General features: G+C 39.8%; 1 protein-coding gene across 1 annotated transcript; it reads left to right on the top strand.

Moving 5' to 3' along the window:
- The first annotated feature begins 4,017 nt into the window (after positions 1–4,017).
- On the top strand, positions 4,018–18,747 carry LOC122549506 (skin secretory protein xP2-like). The gene is made up of 5 exons (XM_043689366.1): positions 4,018–4,034; positions 5,465–5,616; positions 8,339–8,483; positions 11,209–11,447; positions 17,234–18,747. The coding sequence occupies exons 1-5, from the start codon at positions 4,018–4,020 to the stop codon at positions 18,193–18,195; spliced, it is 1,515 nt and encodes a 504-aa protein (XP_043545301.1). The 3' UTR covers positions 18,196–18,747.
- The last annotated feature ends 1,668 nt before the right edge of the window (positions 18,748–20,415 follow it).

Below are 20,415 nucleotides of genomic sequence, written 5' to 3'. Positions count from 1 at the left end.
TGCAGTCATTTTTTTAACTTCCTGTGTTACAGTGGTCCAGTATTGGTGTTAGCTTTGGCAAGAGACAATGCGATAAAACATTGGAGGAATTTACTAGGACCTCATGATCTTGAAAAAGCAAAGCTTGAATACCCATCAAGGTAGAATATTTCACAAGATGATTTCATGTTTTGTGATAAACCAAAATGATACATGGGCTCAAATACACAAAGCACAGATTTTCTGCTTATCTGAGGACTGGGAGAGGTACACAAGGGCTGCCTAACAGCCATTTAGTGGCCATTAATAGGCTTCAAGTGGAATTTTCAACTTCCTAAATCAGGAAGTCCTACCTCAAAAAACCGCAGACCAACCAGAGGTCCGAAACTATCCTGCACTTCAGGTCAGGTATGTGGCATTGGACTGAGATTTAGATTGATGTTTGGGGATTTTGTTGGGTGCCAAGCTGAGAAGCCTTGGCTGAAGCAAGTGGAAAGGGAGGGAGTGGGACCCTGACCAGACCCATTTTGATTTTGAGGTCTTCTATCAAATCTCTTTTCAGCCTTCTTTCTCCAAGGGAAGATACTCCAATTTCTTCAACCTGCATACTTGAATTTCCTTTTGCCTGGAACTATTGCCATATATCTCTCCGGCACTGTCTCTAAAGATTTCATTAAGTGTGCTGCCCAGAAATGAACACAGTGGCTGGGATTTTACCAGCAACAACCAAGCTGTGATGTAAAGATGTAAGTGGTATGAGTACCTGGAGAGGGACAGATTATGAATGTAGTATTGTCAAGGCCAACCAATTAACTGCTGACAGGCTTTGGAGCAAGCCAGTTAGTTGTCTGGGTGAGTAGGGACAAACTTCCAGCTCAAACAAAGCAGATGGCCATATTTTAAAAGCGTCAACAGTACTTTTATATCCCATTGCCCGGGAAGAAACAAAAAAGTGCCTGAAACTGTAAAAATACTGATATCACCAGAAGTTAATTCAAGGTTAGTTCATGATTCGCCAATGCCTCCCTGATATATTCCTCCAGATTTCATTACCTAGGGATGATTTCCAATTCCCCTTGGGCCAACAAGAGGAGATCTGCTTGTCAAACCAAGACTAGACAGAAATAGCTAAGGAAATAGGTGGTCTCACAACATTGCTGCAAAAGAATCAATTACCTGACATTCTGTTTATGTGAATGCAGCTAATAATATTAAGCTCACAGCCATATATGTGTTTGTTGTTTTTCATCTGATCAAAAGTAGCTATTACCTTGTGATAAATGCCTAATTTGTTGCACAAAGTAATAGTGTTGAAGTTTATGTACATTTGCTCCAAACATTCTGCAAGCTAAAGAAGGATATATGGCAGTGAATTACCACAAACAATCTTTACCCAGTACCACATTCACATAGAAGTGGCAAATACCACAAGATGTCAGCAGTTTCCAACTTGGAAAATACCACATGATTGCAGTGGTGTGGATCTGACCCCACCATGAGGAGAAAAAAATCCAGAAAGAAGAGAAAAATCAAGGAAGTGAGTTTACTATATTAAGAGCATTGCTAGTTGAAGAAAACGTAGACCATTAGTCAGCAGCTAAAATGTACTTAGCAAGAGAAAAAAATAGCAGCAGATGTAAAAGCAGCAAAAAAGCAAACTTAACACTCCAAAGGCATTTGGAAGCTGGTAGGAAGTGTTGGGAAAAAGTGTGGATGAAAGAAAGAGAAAAGCTGGCTTCATTTAGAATATACAGAGGACTTAATGAAGGAGGTTCTGCAATGAACCAGTGAAGGTTCTAGAAGTTAACATTCAAGATCTCTAAGGGAAAAGGGAATAATGTTTTGCAAAGATAAGAACATGATGGCAAGGAAGTGTGTAAAAGACAGTTCTCACTCTCATATCAATCATTGCCATCAGTGACATTTAGCTCCATGATACTATGAAAAGCAGAAAAATGCCATCTTTGCAGCAGAAGGAGGGAAAACCCTAGATGAATTGGGTAACCAATTATTTAAAATGGCAGAAAACCTCTATAAAAGACAGGAATCCTCAGAAAGTACTATGAATGTAAAGTATTACATAGGAGCATATTTTAAAAATTTGAAAGCATTAAATTACTACTCTGTAACATAATTTAAAACTTTATTGAAGAATTCCATATATTGTTACAGCAATATAGATGGAAATCTTTTATGGGTATGAGCAATAAAAGCAATGTGAAATTTTTAGCAGAATCAAACAAGAAGTCTGATGGGGCTCATCACAATGTTGGAAGCATTTGATTCCATGTTTAACGATTTTCACAAGCATCGACGTGAGTTTTTCCCTGGGCAGCAGTAAATAGCCAATTAAGATGGGTTATTGCTTTTCAAAGGCTTCATTGACAGCCCAACTAGCCTCATAAATATTCTGTTTGCTGTCTTACCAAACAAGGTAGATATTGAGAAAGCTTAGCATAGAAACCAGAGTGGGTACCTGACAACTTCAAATTGCCATTGGCTCCGAACAACCACTATGCTGGATGCTAAATATCAACATTTCAGGGCACACTTCATGGGAACTGGCCATGTGCAGCCCACATTGTAAGATATTGGCATCCAACATGTATCAGCCTCTAAGAACCCTCATGACACATCACTAATCCACTTACAGGAAATTTCTGCGCTTCAATGCCGCACTTTAGGTTGCACCAGCAGTAATCCTTGTAATGCTGCAGCAAGGATGCTGTACATCAGGGACACACATTCAGCACAGTGACCTTTCACTCACTGTCAGTGTTTAGTTTAACCCATCTGGATGCTCATAGTGTCCGTATCATGCTTTACCTTTTTGTACTTTTCTTCCTCAGCCAGTGATATAAGATTTGTATTAGTCCTGCCATTTAACACAGACACAAAGGAAACAAGTTTGTCATGGTTGTCAGCAGGCCTCAGTCACGTCTCGTGGAATAGCCACTGCTCAGGGAGTCATGGCACAATAAGTTAATGGCAGCCACCAATAACAGTCCAGGCCCTTGAAAACTTACTGTAAGACATTCAGCACAGTCAGAGTTGAGATGTTCTCCACTAAACAAGTGAACAGCTGAATGTTAGACAGCCAACCTGAATCTGATTTGGACCTGTTGGACTATAACCTGGTATTGTGTGATTTTTAACTTTGTAAACCTGAATCTGAATGCGGCTGAGAACAAAGTTTTTTGAGTTTATCGTGTGTACCAATTAGATTACTTTGTTGTATAATTTTTGTCCTGCTAAAATTACTATATTGTTAATAAATTGCTAAGTTTTCTGTTTAAGATACAAACCAGTGCCTGGAATTGATTACTCACAGAATCTGGGATAGCATATTCAAAAGTCTGGTTGGGAATGATTGTGGTCAATTTTGAAGGTCTTTGAAGGTTTTAATTTCACTGCCTCAAATAGAGAGGCAGAAAGGCTGATTTGGTTTGGCTGTCTGAGGCTGTGTTGCAACAACACACACAAGCAGATTCAAGGTCAGCAAAGAAGTATACAGAACCCGGACTGGACTTCATGAACGTGACAGTTTTAAGATATAACATTGTCTTAAAATCAAGCACAAAGTCTGAGATGAGAAAATGATTACTTTATTCTAGTTAGTACATCTGAGTGAGGTTGACAAAACATTAATAGACAAAACATCAAAAGAGAACACATAGCTTTAAAGATATCTTTAAAACTTTTATTATTTCAATTTTAGAACACACACAATTATTGAAGAACAAGATTTAACAAAAGTGTTTGGCAGCCAAAAGAATTTGTAAATTATTTCATAAATGATTATTACAGATTTGAAGAAAATCATGAAAATGGAGAGCTTTGGAATCAGAATTCCTAACAGCCAAAATTCTTGTTTAGAATTCATGATAAAACTTTATCAGATTTCTTACGTCCAAGGAATATTCAACATTGAAAGAAATTAACCTAATGATACTAGGGGCAGAAGTCAGAAAGGCTCACAAAAGGAAGAAGACCAAAACTATTTCAAGACGGAAATAGAGTTTATTAACTTTACTAGAAATGGACATTCTAAAGAGGTGTGATAAGCCTACGCAGAGAACAAACCAATTGTAGGGTCTGATTGTAGGTGGCAGAAATGACAAAGGATAATAAGCTGTATCCACCACCACAGATATATTTCCCTCCCCACCCCTATCAACATTCCGCAGAGACCATTCCCTCCGCAGCTCCCTCGTTAGGTCTGTGCCCCCCACCAACCCACCCTCCACACCTGGCACCTTCCCTTGCCGCCTCAAGAGGTGTAAAACCTGCACTCACACCTCACCCCTCACCTCCGTCCAAGGCCATAAAGGATCCTTCCACATCAGCAGAGAATTTCCTACACATCTGAACACCTCACCTATTGTGTCCATTGCTCTCAATGTGGTCTCCTGTACATTGGGGAGACAGGATGCCAACTTGCGAAACGTTTCAGGGAACATCGCTGGGGCACATGCACCAAACAACCCCAATGCCCTGTGGCCAATCACTCAACTCTCCTTCCACTCCACCAAAGGCATGCAAGTCCTGGGCCTCCTCCACTACCAAATCCAAGCCACCCAACGTCTGGAGGATGAATGCATCATCTTCTGCCTTGGGACCCTTCAACCACATGGCATTAACATCGATTTGACCAGTCCTCATCACCCCTCCTGCCACCTCATCCCAGATCCCACCCTCCAACCGGCACCATTCTCTTGAACTGTCCTAGCTATACATCTTTGTTACCCCTATCGGCTCCACCCAGACCTCTGACCTAACACTATCAACCCTCCACCTGCATCTAGCTTCATCTTCCCAGCTCCCTTCCTCTAGCCCCACCCTCACCTTCCTACTTATCTCTCAACCCCCCTTCCCACCACCTTTCCCCCCACCCACCACATTCCTGATAATGGGCTTATGCCTGAAATGTTGATTCACCTGCTCCTCAGATGCTGCCTGACCTGCTGTGCTTTTCCAGCATCACATTTTCCGACTCATCTATCTAGGAGTCAATCAAATAGTTGTTGTCAGGTTGGTGGTCTTCATCATCACAACTGCTTAAAACTCTACAAACACAATACCATTAGGGGGAAAATTCCAGGACTTTGACACTGAAGAAAGTTGATCCCTTAAGGTCAATTTCAATCCTCTTTATTGTAACACAAAGCAACTAAGATTGAATGGTTTCACTTCCCTGTTGCTCTGTGATTTTAATGCTGTGGAAGAGATTCTATCAGACTCTAATAGAAATCTCAAGAACAGTGCAAGTAAGTTGCTCTGCATACATCAGACCAAGCTGAAACCATAACTAACTGCAGAGCTAAGCCTCCAGTGTGATCGCCCAACCACTTGAACATATATACTTTAAAATCTTTCTTTGCAGAGCTCAGGGGAGCAGTAACTTCTGGTATAGGTTGCTAGTTGTGCTGCTTCTGTAAGTTCTGAAAATAATATTTACATATGTACTTCTTGTTTTATTTCTTAGCTTACGTGCAAAATTTGCAATAGAGGATATGCCATTTAACCAGCTACATGGAAGTGATGATGATGAAATTGCAACAAAAGAATTGCACTATTTCTTTCCTGTTGAACACACATTGGTGGCACTGAAAGCTGTTGCTTTACGTGAATGCAAAGGTAGACAATAAGTAACATAAAATAATAACAACAGAGATATAATATTACATTTTGTTAAAATCACATAAGGAGAACTGGATCAGCATGAGGGAAAATGGATTAGAAATAGGAATAGAAATAGGAATGAAATTGATAGGGTTAAATGATGGATAGGAAGAGAATTGTATGGAGTATAAACCAATTTGGCAAAATTGTTTACTTTGATGCTGAAAATATAATACATTTTTTTGTCAAACTTCAATAAAAGTTACCACCATAAGACCATAAGAAGTAGGTGCAGAAGTAGGCTGTTCAGCCCGTTAAGCTTTCTGATGGAAGATTGTTGATTTATTTTTCTTAAAACTTAGGGAACGTCCATAGCTTGGAGAGAGATCTTTCAGTATTTGTTTCAGGTGGGAGCTATTCCTCAAGGTTCATGCCTGAAGATGGATACATGAAATAGTTGCTCCTGAGAGAGGAAGAAGATAGTTTAGATTTGTTAAAAATAGATTATCTCAAAGTAAAGTGATTAGTAATACTTCTATACCAGAACTGTTTGGATACAGCCCTGAAAGAGTTACTTGAAGCTGAGAAAATTCAAGCAGGTGCATGAAGGCTACAGAAAGCGGCTATCAGAATCTCACAACTGGGAGTTAAATTAAGCCCATAATGATGATAGCAAACTAGATTCTCTGTTGTGTGAAAACTTTAATAGGTGACTTGGGGATCTGTAAAGGAGTGTTTTGGGAATTAATCTTTTCACCACATGTTTCAAAATCTTTAAACTTGTGTTATATGTAAATTATTTGAATTATTCTATTTTATCTTCAATTATTCTCACTTCTAATTTCATTTGCATAATAAATTTCTGTTCTGTTTTGAAAACAATTTTTGCGATATTACATGCTTATGGTTCAATGGGAGACCACCTTTAAAACTAATAAAAATATGATCCATCAAGCCAGAATTCAGTTTGGCATATGTATTGCCCAGTAATAGCGCCAGTTATAATCAAATCATTTGGAGCTGAATGGACTTCTACATTTCCAGTATGATGGATAGAAAGAAGGCATTTATTACTAGCTGGGAGTGCCATGTTGGTGTAGACAGTAAAATAGCTGTTCAGATACCACATCTGAAATATGCGTTATTTGGTTATGCTGGTAGTTTTCTACTGCTTGGTTGAGACCTCTGGTGCATTAAAAGTTGCTCTGAACTGGTCTAAGTTCTGTGTTGGCTGCATTTAGGGGAAAAAAGCACATAGACATGCTGCCTAACCAGTAATCTTTAAAAGTCCCATGCAGCTTTCCACCAAAGAGGTAAGTTTGTATAGTATACTAACCTCAACATGAAATCAAGAGAACCTCACTTTGGGTCACTGCGGGTGACCTCTTGTCTCTGCCTGAAAAATCAATCTCCCACTCACCTGATTAATCATCTCTCATTTCAATCCTCACTCTCCTAATCATTTTCCTCCCATTTATCTCATCATTTCCCCACCAACAGCTTTCTCTTCCAAATAAAAACTATCATCATAAGCCATCATAAGTACAAAGCTATGTAGCCAGCAAGGTGCTCGGAAGCACCCAGCAAGTGTCCACAGTTCATGAATCATGTTTAAATAAGATCCAAGGTCCAATATTGAGTACAATCAGACCTAGTCATATTGATTTTTCCTTCTAGCCTATAATGAGAAAGAGCTGAAATTCAAGAAAAATGATAACAGCAATAACACCACCTTCATAAATGACTAACTGCTTTCAGAACAAAAATAACTGTTATAGGAAAGATGAGCAAACCAGGAAGATGAATTAGTGCTTTTCAGTGCATGTTTCTAGGCTACTGAGTTAAGAATCCAGAAGAGACAATCCTCCTGAACTGATATTTGTAAAACATCGATACAGCGGACAAGAATGTAGACTGTAATACCCTCATTTGATTACTAACAGAATGGTAAAAGTTAATGTGCTGTAGGAATGAAATACATGAAAAAGCAGGAATCAAGTTCAGAATATTAAAGGGACAATAATTGAGCAAATAAATGAACAACTAATGCAATAGTTAGGTTGTGCAGAATACTTCAATAAAGGACAAATTGTATACCTTTACTGATATGAATAAATTCATCCTGAAAGCCAACAAACCTGGATAATAAAATTGTGAATAACTAAATTAACAATTAAATTTAAAACAAAAAATTGATCTAAAACAAATTACAAAGTCTGCAGAGAGAATGGAAAAGAAATAGCCTTGGTCTCAGATAATAAAACACAGATATGCTAAGGAGCACAGCTGCGGCGGCTCATAATTTCTTTTTAGCAATTAGTAAGAAATCATTCAAAGTAGGACTGAAATCTAGAAACTACTCAACCTGACTAGAAATTGAACATAAAATAGAGAAATTGTGAAATTAAGTATCAGGAAGACCAAAGCCATTGTTTATGGGCACATGTCTCAAAATCTGTTCCTTCACCACCAACTCCATCTCTCTCTCTCTCTTTTTCTCTGTAGCAACCATCTGAAGTTGAACCTAGATTATTTGCAATCTTGGCATCATTTTTGACCCTGAACTAGGCTCCTGATCCTATTCCCTCTGCTTCGTCAAGGTGTTGTAAGCAAATTTTAAAATTGTCCCATGGTTTGTTTTTCAAATGTGGTTCCCAGAACACTGTAAGAATTTGGCACATACACATTGCTAAGAACAGCCATGAATGGAATTTAAAAAGTTTTTTTTTAAACCTAGGTGCTATAATAATCAAGATCCAGCAAGCAAGCTTTACAATCACTGCAATTAAAGCAGTTGAGCTGACCGCAGAGACAGCAGCAGAATTCTACAAAGTGTATGAAGAAGAATCATTCTTCAATGAACTGATAGAAAATATGACTCAGTAAGTGATCGATAGTGCAAATAGTTCTTGCTTTTTGAAACTGCGTACACACATCCATATCAGGAGTAAAAGAACCCAAATGTTAATGAAAAGATGTACCACAGATTAGTGCTCACCACATTCTTCTGTACAAAAATGAAAAGCAATCTGATTGAAACATACGATATTCTTCGGGGACTTGATGAGTAAATGTTGATAGATCATTCCCTTCTGTGGGAAAGACTCGGACCAGAGGGCATTATCTCAGACTAAAGGGATTGGCTGTATAAAATAGAGATGAGAAGGAATTTCTTCCATCAAAGGATAGTGCATTTGTGGAAATATTTACTGCAGAAGGCTTCTGAGGCTGAGCCACTCAGTTTAGTCAAGACTGAGACAGACATAGTTTTCATCAGTCATGAAATCAAGGATTATTAGGGAAAGGCAGGAAAGTGGAGTTGTGGATTATCAGATCAGCTATGAACTCATTGAATGGCAGAGCAGAGTTGATGGACTGAATGGTTACTTCAGGTCCTACATCTTATGGTCTTACATAAATGATAAATGCAGTATTTTCAAAGAATTAAACCATGAATGAGTAAGCTATGCTCCTTTAAATACTGGGACCAAATTAGAATAATATGTACCAAAGGACGGAGAAGATCTGTATTGGGAATTTTTGTTCTCCTGCCTTATCTTCAGTATACAATTGAAAGAAAATCCAGAGAATCATCATAAATGGACATTCTTGCCTATTTCTGATATTTTCTCCATAGCCACATCATGAGATTGGAAATTATACCATGTTATTCTGGGGGTGTAAGGTTTCTACGTGCAGCAAGGCAAAACCTTACCCCAGTTCCAACCTTACAGCTCAGCACCATCCTCATGACCTGTCCTACCTGCCAATCTTCCTTCCCACCTATCCGCTCCACACTCCTCTCTGACCTATCACCTTCATCCCCACCTCCATCCACCTATTGCACTCTTGGCTACCTTTTCCCTAGCCCCACCCCCCATTTATCTCTCCACCCCTGATGCTCCCTGCCTTCATTCCTGATTAAGGGTTTTTGCCCGAAACATCGATTTTCCTGCTCCTCGGATGCTGCCTGACCTGCTGTGCTTTTCCAGTACCACTCTAATCTATCTCTTCTATGTGCAACAAGTTTGCTAAGGTTATTCATAAATTATTAACCTCTACATAGAACTATTGCTGCTAATAGGAGTATGAAGTTTGTAAATTTGCGAGCAGGGTGGAGTTAAGGTTAAAGAATATTTTATTATTATCTAGAATTATGTACCAGATGTTCTTCATTCATCGCTCATCCAGCTTAGTAATCTATTTATCGTATGCATTTGAACCTTCAGAAAGTACACTCCTTACCAATTTCTGAACAAACTAAATAAGATCCACGCTACAAAAATAAGGGATAAATGATCAAAATCAAGTCAACTAATTTTGACTGCACTTGGAAATCATTTCTAGCTGTATAATTGTAAACTATGTTGTTTTAATATTGTCTTTATACATACCTTTGTAAGATTGGAATGAGAGGGGATGTGCTTTAAGTGCCAATGGACTGAAAAGATCTTTCTAGGAAACCATGGGTTTCAACTAGCTTTTCATCTATCCATGGCAGAACAAAACCACATTTTTCAAAACAGTCTCCTCGTCTCCATGCCTAATTTCTGATATTCACTCTTGATGAACAAATTCTTCATTGAACATACACATTAGTAAAGCACACTCTTGGTTTTCTTCTAACCTTACCTCAAAATTAAATCAAAGTGCATTATCACACTTTCTACACGTTTGAATTCATTTAAAAGTGAGCGTTACAGATGTAGCTGAATCTATGATTGCATATATATATATATATATATATATATCCTAATATAAATAAATATATTTATTCATCCATACAAAGTTGCATTCTATTTTCCCTTGGTGTTTTCTTACCTGAGGTGCCTGCACTCAACCTTTATTCTATTATCTGGTCCAAGTGCAGAAGCATGTGGTGTCAGGTCAGTGTCTCACTTCTCACACAATGGATTTGTCCTCAAGTCACTTTCACCACCCTCTCTCCAGGAGCTCAGATATGGTTACACTGACAGATTGCAAGTCTACAATCTTCTTTTGGATTACAATAGTCCTGATGGTATAGCTTTCCAAAGTTCTTTATCAACCAACCAAATTGATTTATGACCTAGTATCTGATACAAATATTTAGCTCTTTAGAATGTCAAAGCTATTCACAAAACTTTTAGGCTTCAATCCCTTCTGCTTGTTTGCACATTACTTCACTTCTTCAGTTTTTTCTTCTAACTGCCAAACACAAACGCAGACTATTTGTAGAAAATGTTTTGTTTTTTCCTCACATTAATTTAGTGTTCCAAGCTGCAGGTCTGAGATAAGCTGTAATTTTGATCTTCCAGTTAGCTATCTATTAACCCTTTGATTCTTAGCTTTCATCCCCTAGCAAACTGAAGTCACATTGGCATTTCTTGGAACTAAATTACTTGCTAGAAAGTCTAATTACAACCCTCTCTGGATACTTCCCAGTTTTACTTTGGTATTAAAGGACCACCAAACAATATGAAAACGCTGACTTTTTCTCCAAAGCATGAGGGTTATTACTAAAAGTTAAACCATACATTGCCAATCAGATCACATACAAAGTAGATAATATTACATTTGTGGATGGCATATTTCCAATTGATATAAGCTTTCCTTCTGTTATTTCAGGAGTCCAACAGTGATGATGATTCTTACCAAGGAGAATGCTGTTAGAGATTGGAATGAATTGATGGGACCTGCAGACCATGAGTTGGCAAAGGCATCTTTTCCAAATTCCCTTCGAGCTCAGTTTGACACAAGTATTTTACGAAATGGATTTCATAGTTCCCCCAATGTAAAACATGCAAGATACTGCATCAGTTTATTTTTTGGAGATACAATCCTGGATTCATTTGGAGCTTCTCTAGGTAAATCCATGATATTTCCCAATTTCCAAGTCCAATCAAATAGAGTCATAGAGATATACAGCACGAAAACAGACACTTTCGTTCAAACTGTTTACACCAACCAAATATTCCAAACTAATCTACTCCCATTTGCCAGTACTTGGCCTTTCCTATTCATGTGCTTATCCAGATGTCTTTTAAATGTTATAATTGTATCAGCCTCCCCCATTCCTCTGGCAGCTCATTCGATACACGCACCACACTTGGCATGAAAAAGCTGTCCCTTAGATCCCTTTTAAATCTTTCCCATCTGACCTTAACCTATGCCCTCATGCTTGTATTTTCAATTCAACTCCAAAGCAATGCGCAATCTAATTTCCACCCCACAATGTAAGATTAAGAGTGGATTTTCTGCGGCGTGGCAATCCCACATAGTTACTCTGTCCCTTCTTTCTTCATGAAAGAAGGAAGTTCCAAATTTCTGACATGAGGTTTCAATCAGTGATTCTTCAGAAATGCACAGCTGCATTTCCATTCTAACAGTCCTTTCATGGTGCAGAGTTGTCGAAGGAAGGCAAGCCATGGCAAGTTTAAAACCCATCCTTCTTGCAATTAAGGATAACATTCTTCTTTGCTTTACCACTTACTTTTTAAAATCATTTATGTGATGTGGTGGTTACTGGCTGGACCAGCATTTATTGCACATCTCTAGTTATCTTTGCGGGTGGTGGTGAATTGCCTTCTTGAAGCGCTGTACCATTGGTGTCGGTAAACCCACAATGCCATTAGGGAGTAATTCCTGGATTTAGATCCATTAACACTGCTAGAACAGCAATATATTTCCAAGTCAGGGTGGTGAAAGCTTGGAGGGACTTATGTGTAATGAGTTTGCATGTACATGGTGCATTTGTTCTTCTAAGTGGTATTGATCATAGGTTTGGAAGGTGCTGTTGAAGGAATCAGTGAATTCCTGCAGTGCATTTTGTAGACTCCTTGTTTGCTATGATCTGTTTGTACTGCTCGCAAAACAAAGCTTTTCATTGCACTTAAGTACATGTGTGACTGTAACAAAGCAAATCAAATGGTACGCCCTGCTACTACGATACGTTGGTAGTGGAGATTGTGAATGTTTGTGGCTGCAGTGCCATTCAAGCAGGCGACTTTATCCTGGATGATGTCTAGCTTCTTCCTGGTAAATGGTGGACAGGCTTGGGAAAGCCAGGAGCTGAGTTACTCACTGCAGGATTTGATTTTATGATCTGATTTTATAGCCACAGTCCAGTTCAGTTTCTGCTCAATGTTAACCCAGAATGTTGATAATAGGGATCTCAGTGATGGTAATGCCATTGATTGTCAAATAGAAATGGTTAGATTCTGTCTTGTTGGAGATATTCATTGAGCTTTTGTGTGACTCAAATGTGACTTGACATTTGTCAGTTCAAGCCTAAGTATTGTCCAGGTGGTGCTTTTGGACATGGACTGCTTTAGTATTTGAGGAGTTGTAAATGGGACTGAATATTGCCCGATCATCAGCAAATATCCCCATTTCTGCTTTTATGATGGAGTGAATACCATTGACGGAGCAGCTGAAAATAGTTGGGCTTAGAACACTATTCCAAAGAACTCCTGCAGAGATATCCTGGAGCTGAGATGACAGACATCCAACCATCACAACCATCTTTCCTTGCGCCAGGTCTGATTCTAAGCAGTGAAAGGTTTCCCTCGATTCCCACTGACTCTAGTTTTGCTAGAGCTCCTTGATGCCAAACTCAGTCAAATGCAGCCTTGATGTCAAGGGCAGTCACTCTCACCATTTCTGGAATCAGGAGCTTCGTGATTTATGTGTACATGGCCCTTTATGTGTTTCTGAAATGCATTGATTGACAAATGTCACTTAGAAAAAAAAGCCTCTAAAAAGTTCTTACAGTTTCAATTGGCTTTATAATCTGTATTGGTTTGATTGTTGGGGCCATTCTGAATGTTTGGTGAGTTTGATAAACTTGTTATATCAGTAAGTGGTTATGTAGAATTTTTGATTAACAGTTTTAAGAATTTATGAAACAATTATTTGTCTTTGACGTACTTGATGAATATTGTTACAAATGCTGGCTTATACAATACAATTTTTTAAACTTTCTCATTTTATTTAAAGTGAAACAGAAATTCATGGAAATGGGATGGTAAGCTCATACCAAACGTCTGTTTAGAGGTCCATGTGATCTGGTTCTTGTTCTGATTCTGGTTTGAAACCCAAACTGAAATGCATTCAAAATCAAGTGACAGTTTTCTGACATTGATCTTGAAAATAAACATTTTTTTTAGCTGCAGAGACAGTGAATGAGACAAAGGAATTACTGTAGTGATGGAGAAGCAGAAGCTACTGTTGTAAAAAAGCAGGATACTTTTTGTTAACAACTATACAAAATGTTTGTAAAATTTGGTATTCTGTTCAAAAGGAGGGAACAGGATTGACAGGATTTTCAAAATTTAAAGGGCAAGGATTTCCCAAGATGGGGCTTACTGATAGAATGTAGTTATTTGAATACTCAGACTGATTGGAATAATTTTCATAGGTCATTATAGGATTTGACATGGCATGGTATAGGGAAATGATTTTGCTGGAAGCTTGGAGCACCTTGGAACTTAATCTTGTATTGCTATCAGAAGCACAGCACACAGCGAAAGGAAGTGAAAGAAAAATGGCAATTGAGTTAATTCATGTGGAAATATCTTTTCTTTAATTAGTTTCCTGTGAAGTCATGTTTGAGCTATGTGGATTATACTTAGTTTATCACAGTAAAAGTCTTAAGGTATGAAATCTTGTCCTTCAATAATTTCTGTCAGTAGCTTGGAAATACATCCTTCTCAAGAAGTTTTTGATTTTTATGAGGATTGTAATAAATATTTGTTTTTACAACAGTTGGTTAAGTCAGGGCATTTAGCTTTTTTGAATGGCTTTCTTATTGACAGTATTTTAACTGTTGACTGTTGGATTGAATGCTTTAATATTGTTAAAAGTTTAATTTATTCATGTCCTATACAAAGTGGTAGCTTCTGAGGTCTGCCCATATTCAGTACTGGGTAAGTGCCTCTGAAGTTGATACATGGGAGGGGCATGGAAAAAAATCAAAGAACTTGGGAGTTTAAGCGGTTTTGGAGAGCACGTGTAGTTCGAGTTGATGAGTGAGAATTTGAATTTATGACATCCATAACTACAACTGGGCTGATGCCCCAGTAAGTGGAGGCAGACTTTCTGCCTGCATACCACCCTACATGCCAGGACCAAAAATGTGGTTGGCAGAGACCATTTAAAGGAGACTGGTCTGCCAAGTTCTTAAGTTTCTGAACTTGACATCCCATCTTCTCCTTCAACATGCCCCCTTTTGTGGCCGCCTTACATCTTATTTATCTACCTATCTTTGTATCATCTACAATTGCAATCTGTTTAGTCACTTCATCCAAGTCATTAATAGAGATTGTAAGCAATTGAGGTCCCAATACTGATCCTTGTGGCACTCCATCTATTACAGTTTGCCAAGCTTAAGATGATTAATCTATCCCGGTTCTTGGTTTCCAGTTAGTTAACAAATTCTCTAAACATGTTAGTACATCACCTCTAACTCCATGAGTGTTTATTTTGTTCATTACCTTCTTAATTGCCTTTTGGGAAATTCAAATACACTATCCTCTAGTTCATCTTTTATGGACCAAGCCAGATCCCCTCAAAACATTTCAAGAAAGTAGCCCCGACCCAAACTTTGCTAGTTGCTTTAAGCAGATGTAAAGCGAATATTTCAGGAGCAATCCAGCTGGTCAAACACTTTATTTTACTTACAACATTACCGAATGAAACATAAACAAAAGAGAACAGAATACAGAATAGCTTAATCAGAAAACCCAACAGATTGCTCCAACTTAATGATGTTGTTCCAAGTACTTGCAACAATCCCCATAAACACCCCTTGTCACAAAAGGTAAAATCAAACACAGGGTTTTACAGGAGAGATGTCAGACAGAGGGAGCATCAGCATGGGCCTGCTTCTTTGGGGTGCAGCAGCTTCCTAACAACTGACTGCTTTCAGTGAACAGCCAAACTGCTAAAAACCAAACCAAAGCAAAGGAAAGCTGAGATGAGAGGACTGGCCACTTTCCTTTCATTATAAAAGTGTTTTTTTTAAACTTGAATGCCTTTTGTCTGAGGCAGTGTCTGATAACTATAATAAAATTGGCCATAAAACCCTTCAAACCTAGATCTTTTGGAATCGCTACTTTTACAACCTCTCTGAATAAAAAAGCCAAGGACAGCATAACCTTGTTAAAGGAGCAGCATCATCATAGTCTTTATCCACCCTGATAGTTATATTTTTAAAGAATTATAATAATTTTATGAAACTTGACTTCACACAGCAAGTAGTTAGCATAGCGAATGTACTGGCTGGAAATGTGGTGGAGGCAGGCTTAACTGAGGCATTCAAGAGGGCATTGGAAGATTGTTTGGATGGAAGTAATCGGTAAGGTTACGTGGAAAATGCAGGAGATGAGAACTAGATAATGACACTTCTTTGAAGAGCCACTGCAGACACAATAGGGTGAATAGCTTCTTTCTACATTGTAACAATACTTGATTCTCTAAGACAAAACCATATATTTAGAGCATTGGGGCATTGAATAGTTTTTGAAAATATTTTAGGGAGTTAACTCTGAGAAATAGCCAGGATAAAAGTGTGCTTATTTATTATGCAAAATCGCCCTAAAACGCTAATGGAAAGAGTTTAGTTTCTGCAGTCAGACAACCTCCTAACTTACCCTAAGTAGTGCAACCCAAAGAAAGTCAGAGTTATTGTGTTGTAATCCAACATATGCAAAAGAAGACTGTGGGAACATGATAGGAAGACCACAGGAGGTTGCAAAAATGCACCAGAAAATATTGTTTTTTTAAAGGCATACACATCCAAAAATTACTTCTGTACAATTTTGCTTCGAATCTTGCTTGCCTTATTCCAACATTAGTGCACTGAACTGCTTAGAGTATTCATCACTGTTGTGGAATGTTTTCTGCAATGGTTTAATCCCTATATTGAAAATTTGCACTATATTAATATGCTTTTAGCATAAAAATGAATCATAACATACACTGAATTTGCTGAAACCCTGTAACTTCCCAATATATTTTAAGTGGAAATGCATGAGTCATAGAGTCATAGAGATGTACAGCATGGAAACAGACCCTTCGGTCCAACCCGTCCATAACGACCAGATATCCCAACCCAATGTAGTCCCACCTGCCAGCACCTGACCCATATCCCTCCAAACCCTTCATATTCATATACACATCCAAATGTCTCTTAAGTGTTGCAATTGTACCAGCCTCCACCACTTCCTCTGGCAGCTCATTCCATACATGTACCACCCTCTGCGTGAAAAAGTTGCCCCTTAGGTCTCTTTTATATCTTTCCCCTCTCACCCTAAACCTATGCCCTCTAGTTCTGGACTCCCCAACCTCATTTGCCTATTTACCGTATCCATGCCCCTCATAATTTTGTAAACCACTATAAGGTCACCCCTCAGCCTCCGACGCTCCAGGGAAAACAGCCCCAGCCTGTTCAGCCTCTTCTTATAGCTCAAATCCTCCAACCCTGGCAACATCCATGTAAATCTTTTCTGAACCCTTTCAAGTTTCACAACATCTTTCCGATAGGAAGGAGTCCAGAATTGCACGCAATATTAACTCAAGAAGTTACAGTACCAAGTAAAGTGTAAATAATTTTAAATTCTAAATGTAATTATTAGTTTACTTACCTTTACAGAGGAGGAACAACCTGCTTCAGAATCTCCAAGTCCTGCAGCGAGTCCCACTGACGTTGAACCTTCTGACATGGTGGATGTAGAAGGTCCCACTGGTGAACAAGAAATAACTGCTTCAGGTACTGCATTGGCAACTGGGGCTGAAAGTGTACCTTCTCCTGGTGAACCCCCTGATGCCACCACTGCAGGTGTATCTTCTCCAGGTGAGGCCTCTGGTGCTGGCATCGAAGGTACAATTGTTCCTGATGAACCCTCTGATGCTGGCACTGAAGATATTCCAGTCCCTGGTGAAATCCCTGAAGCTAGCACCCAAGAAATAACTGCTCCCTCTGATGTTCCTGATTCTGGCACTCAAGTACCTGCAGCTGAGGAAGCCCCTGATGCCAGCACTGAAGATGTACCTGCACCAGAAGAAGCCCCTGATGCCAGCACTGAAGATGTACCTGCATCAGAAGAAGCCCCTGATGCCAGCACTGAAGATGTACCTGCACCTGAGGAAGCCCCTGAAGCCAGTGCTGAAGATGTACCTTCACCTGAGGAAGCCCCTGATGTCAGCGCTGAAGATATGCCTTCACCTGAGGAAGCCCCTGATGCCAGTGCTGAAGATGTACCTGCACCTGAGGAAGCCCCTGATGCCAGTGCTGAAGATGTGCCTTCACCTGAGGAAGCCCCTGATGCCAGCACTGAAGATGCACCTGCACCAGAGGAACCCCCTGATGCCAGTGCTGAAGATGCACCTGCACCTGAGGAAGCCCCTGATGCCAGTACTGAAGGTGTACCTGCACCAGAGGAAGCCCCTGATGCCAGCACTGAAGATGCACCTGCACCTGAGGAAGCCCCTGATGCCAGTGCTGAAGATGCACCTGCACCTGAGGAAGCTCCTGATGCCAGTGCTGAAGGTGTACCTGCACCAGAGGAAGCCCCTGATGCCAGTACTGAAGATGTACCTCCCCCTGCCGAATGATAGTGTCCAATAAATACCTGGTTCTGCCCTTATATCTTTTGCTGGCTCTTCAGATGTACTTGGCGCAATTTCTAGTGCGCATGCTGAAGCTGATGGCTGTTGAACTAGCTTTTACATGTAACTGCCTAAACAATGTAACTGCATCCTGACCTGACTGTCAATACAATTTCTGTCACATCTAGCTTGATCCTGGCTCTAAGGTGTAATACTTGTTTCGAGATCCTGTTATCTGTATCAAGTGAGATCGCAGCATTAATCTTGAGTCTAGGAATTGCACTCTTGAGTGTTGCATTCTAGAAGGAAAGAAAGCAGACATAAGGCAACAAAACTACTAATGTAACTTAAATGGAAATAGTGAGAATGTAAACACTATTAAATTAAGCTTGTCAGATCAAATAAGCTTGTCAAATAACCCATTTTGAACTTCACTACAAGATCTGTGGTTCTCTGGAATATTAGTTACATTCAAAAAAAGGCAATACATGATCAATAACATTCAACAGTATATAATTTCATATTTTATTGCATTATCAAAAGTCTTCATTATTTGGAACCAGGTAAACATTCAATAAATATTGGTTTTGAGTTAGTCATTGTTGATTCAAATACTTTACTATGGGTAGGATAGTATCACACAATGATTAAACATTGTTGCATGACTCAATGGGAGGTGAATTTATGACTGCAACTGATGGGTTTCTAATTTGGTCACGATGTTGTTGGGGAGTTAAGAATCTCATTCCTTGCATATTTCCTTGAGATATTAATGACCTAGATTTGGATCTGCAGGACTTCAAAACTTGTGGATACCACGCCAGTATAAAACTGGAGCATCTTCAGTACTAGCATCGGGGGTATTAAAGAATTATAAATTGTGAAGAAGATAGTATTAATCTTCATATTAAAAAGAATGAGCTGGCATGTCCAATTTAGAGTTGACTTATGAAGTCATACATGTTACAAATGATCACTTCCACCAGAGATGGTCCAAATGATTTATCTCATGTGATCATCTACTCTTTAGTACATAAACAGGCAAATCTGTTGTGCAGGTTGAAGGGAGAATCATATTGGATAGGCAGCCAGGTAGTTCTCACCCTTGTAGTACATTCTGGAGTCAAAGGTTCAGGCACCATATTCCACAGCCATTTAGACACTTCTTCACTCACTCACTCAAAGCAGTCCTCTGGAGAGGTTCACTATCTTAAATCATTTATATAAATGATTTAGATGTGAACATAGGAGGTATAATTAGCAAATTTGCAGATGACACCAAAATTGGAGGTGTAGTGGACAGTGAAGAAGGTTAGGAGAAAGTGAGGGCTACAGATGCTGGAGACCAGAGTTGAAAAATGTGGTGCTGAAAAAACACAGCAGGCCAGGCAGCATCTGAGGAGCAGGAGAATCGACGTTTCGGGCATAAGCCCTTCTTCAGGAATGAGGCTGGTGTGCCAAGCGCTCTTCCTCCAGGCGTCATGTGGTCAGGGTCTGGCGAAGGAGGAGGCCAAGGACCTGCATGTCCTTGGTGGAGTGGGAGGGGGAGTTAAAGTGTTCAGCCACAGAGTGGTTGGGTTGGTTGGTGCGGGTGTCCCAGAGATGTTCCCTGAAACGTTCCACAAGTAGACAGCCTGTCTCCACAATGTAGTGGAGACCACATTGGGTGCAGCGGATACAGTAAATGTTGTGTGTGGAGGTGCAGATGAATTTGTGACGGATATGGAAGGATCCATTGGGGCCTTGGAGGGAGGTGAGGGGGGAGGTATGGGTGCAAGTTTTGCACTTCTTGCGGTTGCAGGGGAAGGTGCCAGGAGTGGAGGTTGGGTTGGTGGGGAGTGTGGACCTGACGAGGGAGTCCCGGAGGGAGTGATGGTCTCTCCGGAACACTGATAGGGGTGGGGAGGGAAGTATGTCCCTGGTGGTGGGGTCTGTTTGGAGGTGGCGGAAATGACAGAGGATGGTACAATGTATCTGGAGGTTGGTGGGATGAAAGATGAGGACCAGTGGGGTTCTGTCCTGGTGGAGATTGGAGGGGCAGGGTTCAAGGGCGGAGGTGCAGGAAGTGGAGTAGATGCGGTGGAGAGCATCGTCGACCACATCGGAGGGGAAATTGCAGTCTTTGAAGAAGGAGGCCATCTGGGTTGTTCGGTAGTGGAATTCGTCCTCCTGGGAGCAGATGCGGCGGAGGCGAAGGAATTGGGAATATGGGATGGCGTTTTTACA

Source organism: Chiloscyllium plagiosum, chromosome 4, assembly GCF_004010195.1.
Source record: "Chiloscyllium plagiosum isolate BGI_BamShark_2017 chromosome 4, ASM401019v2, whole genome shotgun sequence".
Lineage (NCBI taxonomy): Eukaryota > Metazoa > Chordata > Chondrichthyes > Orectolobiformes > Hemiscylliidae > Chiloscyllium > Chiloscyllium plagiosum.
Note: the sequence above shows the minus strand (reverse complement) of the source record. Positions and strands in the feature narration are given on the sequence as shown.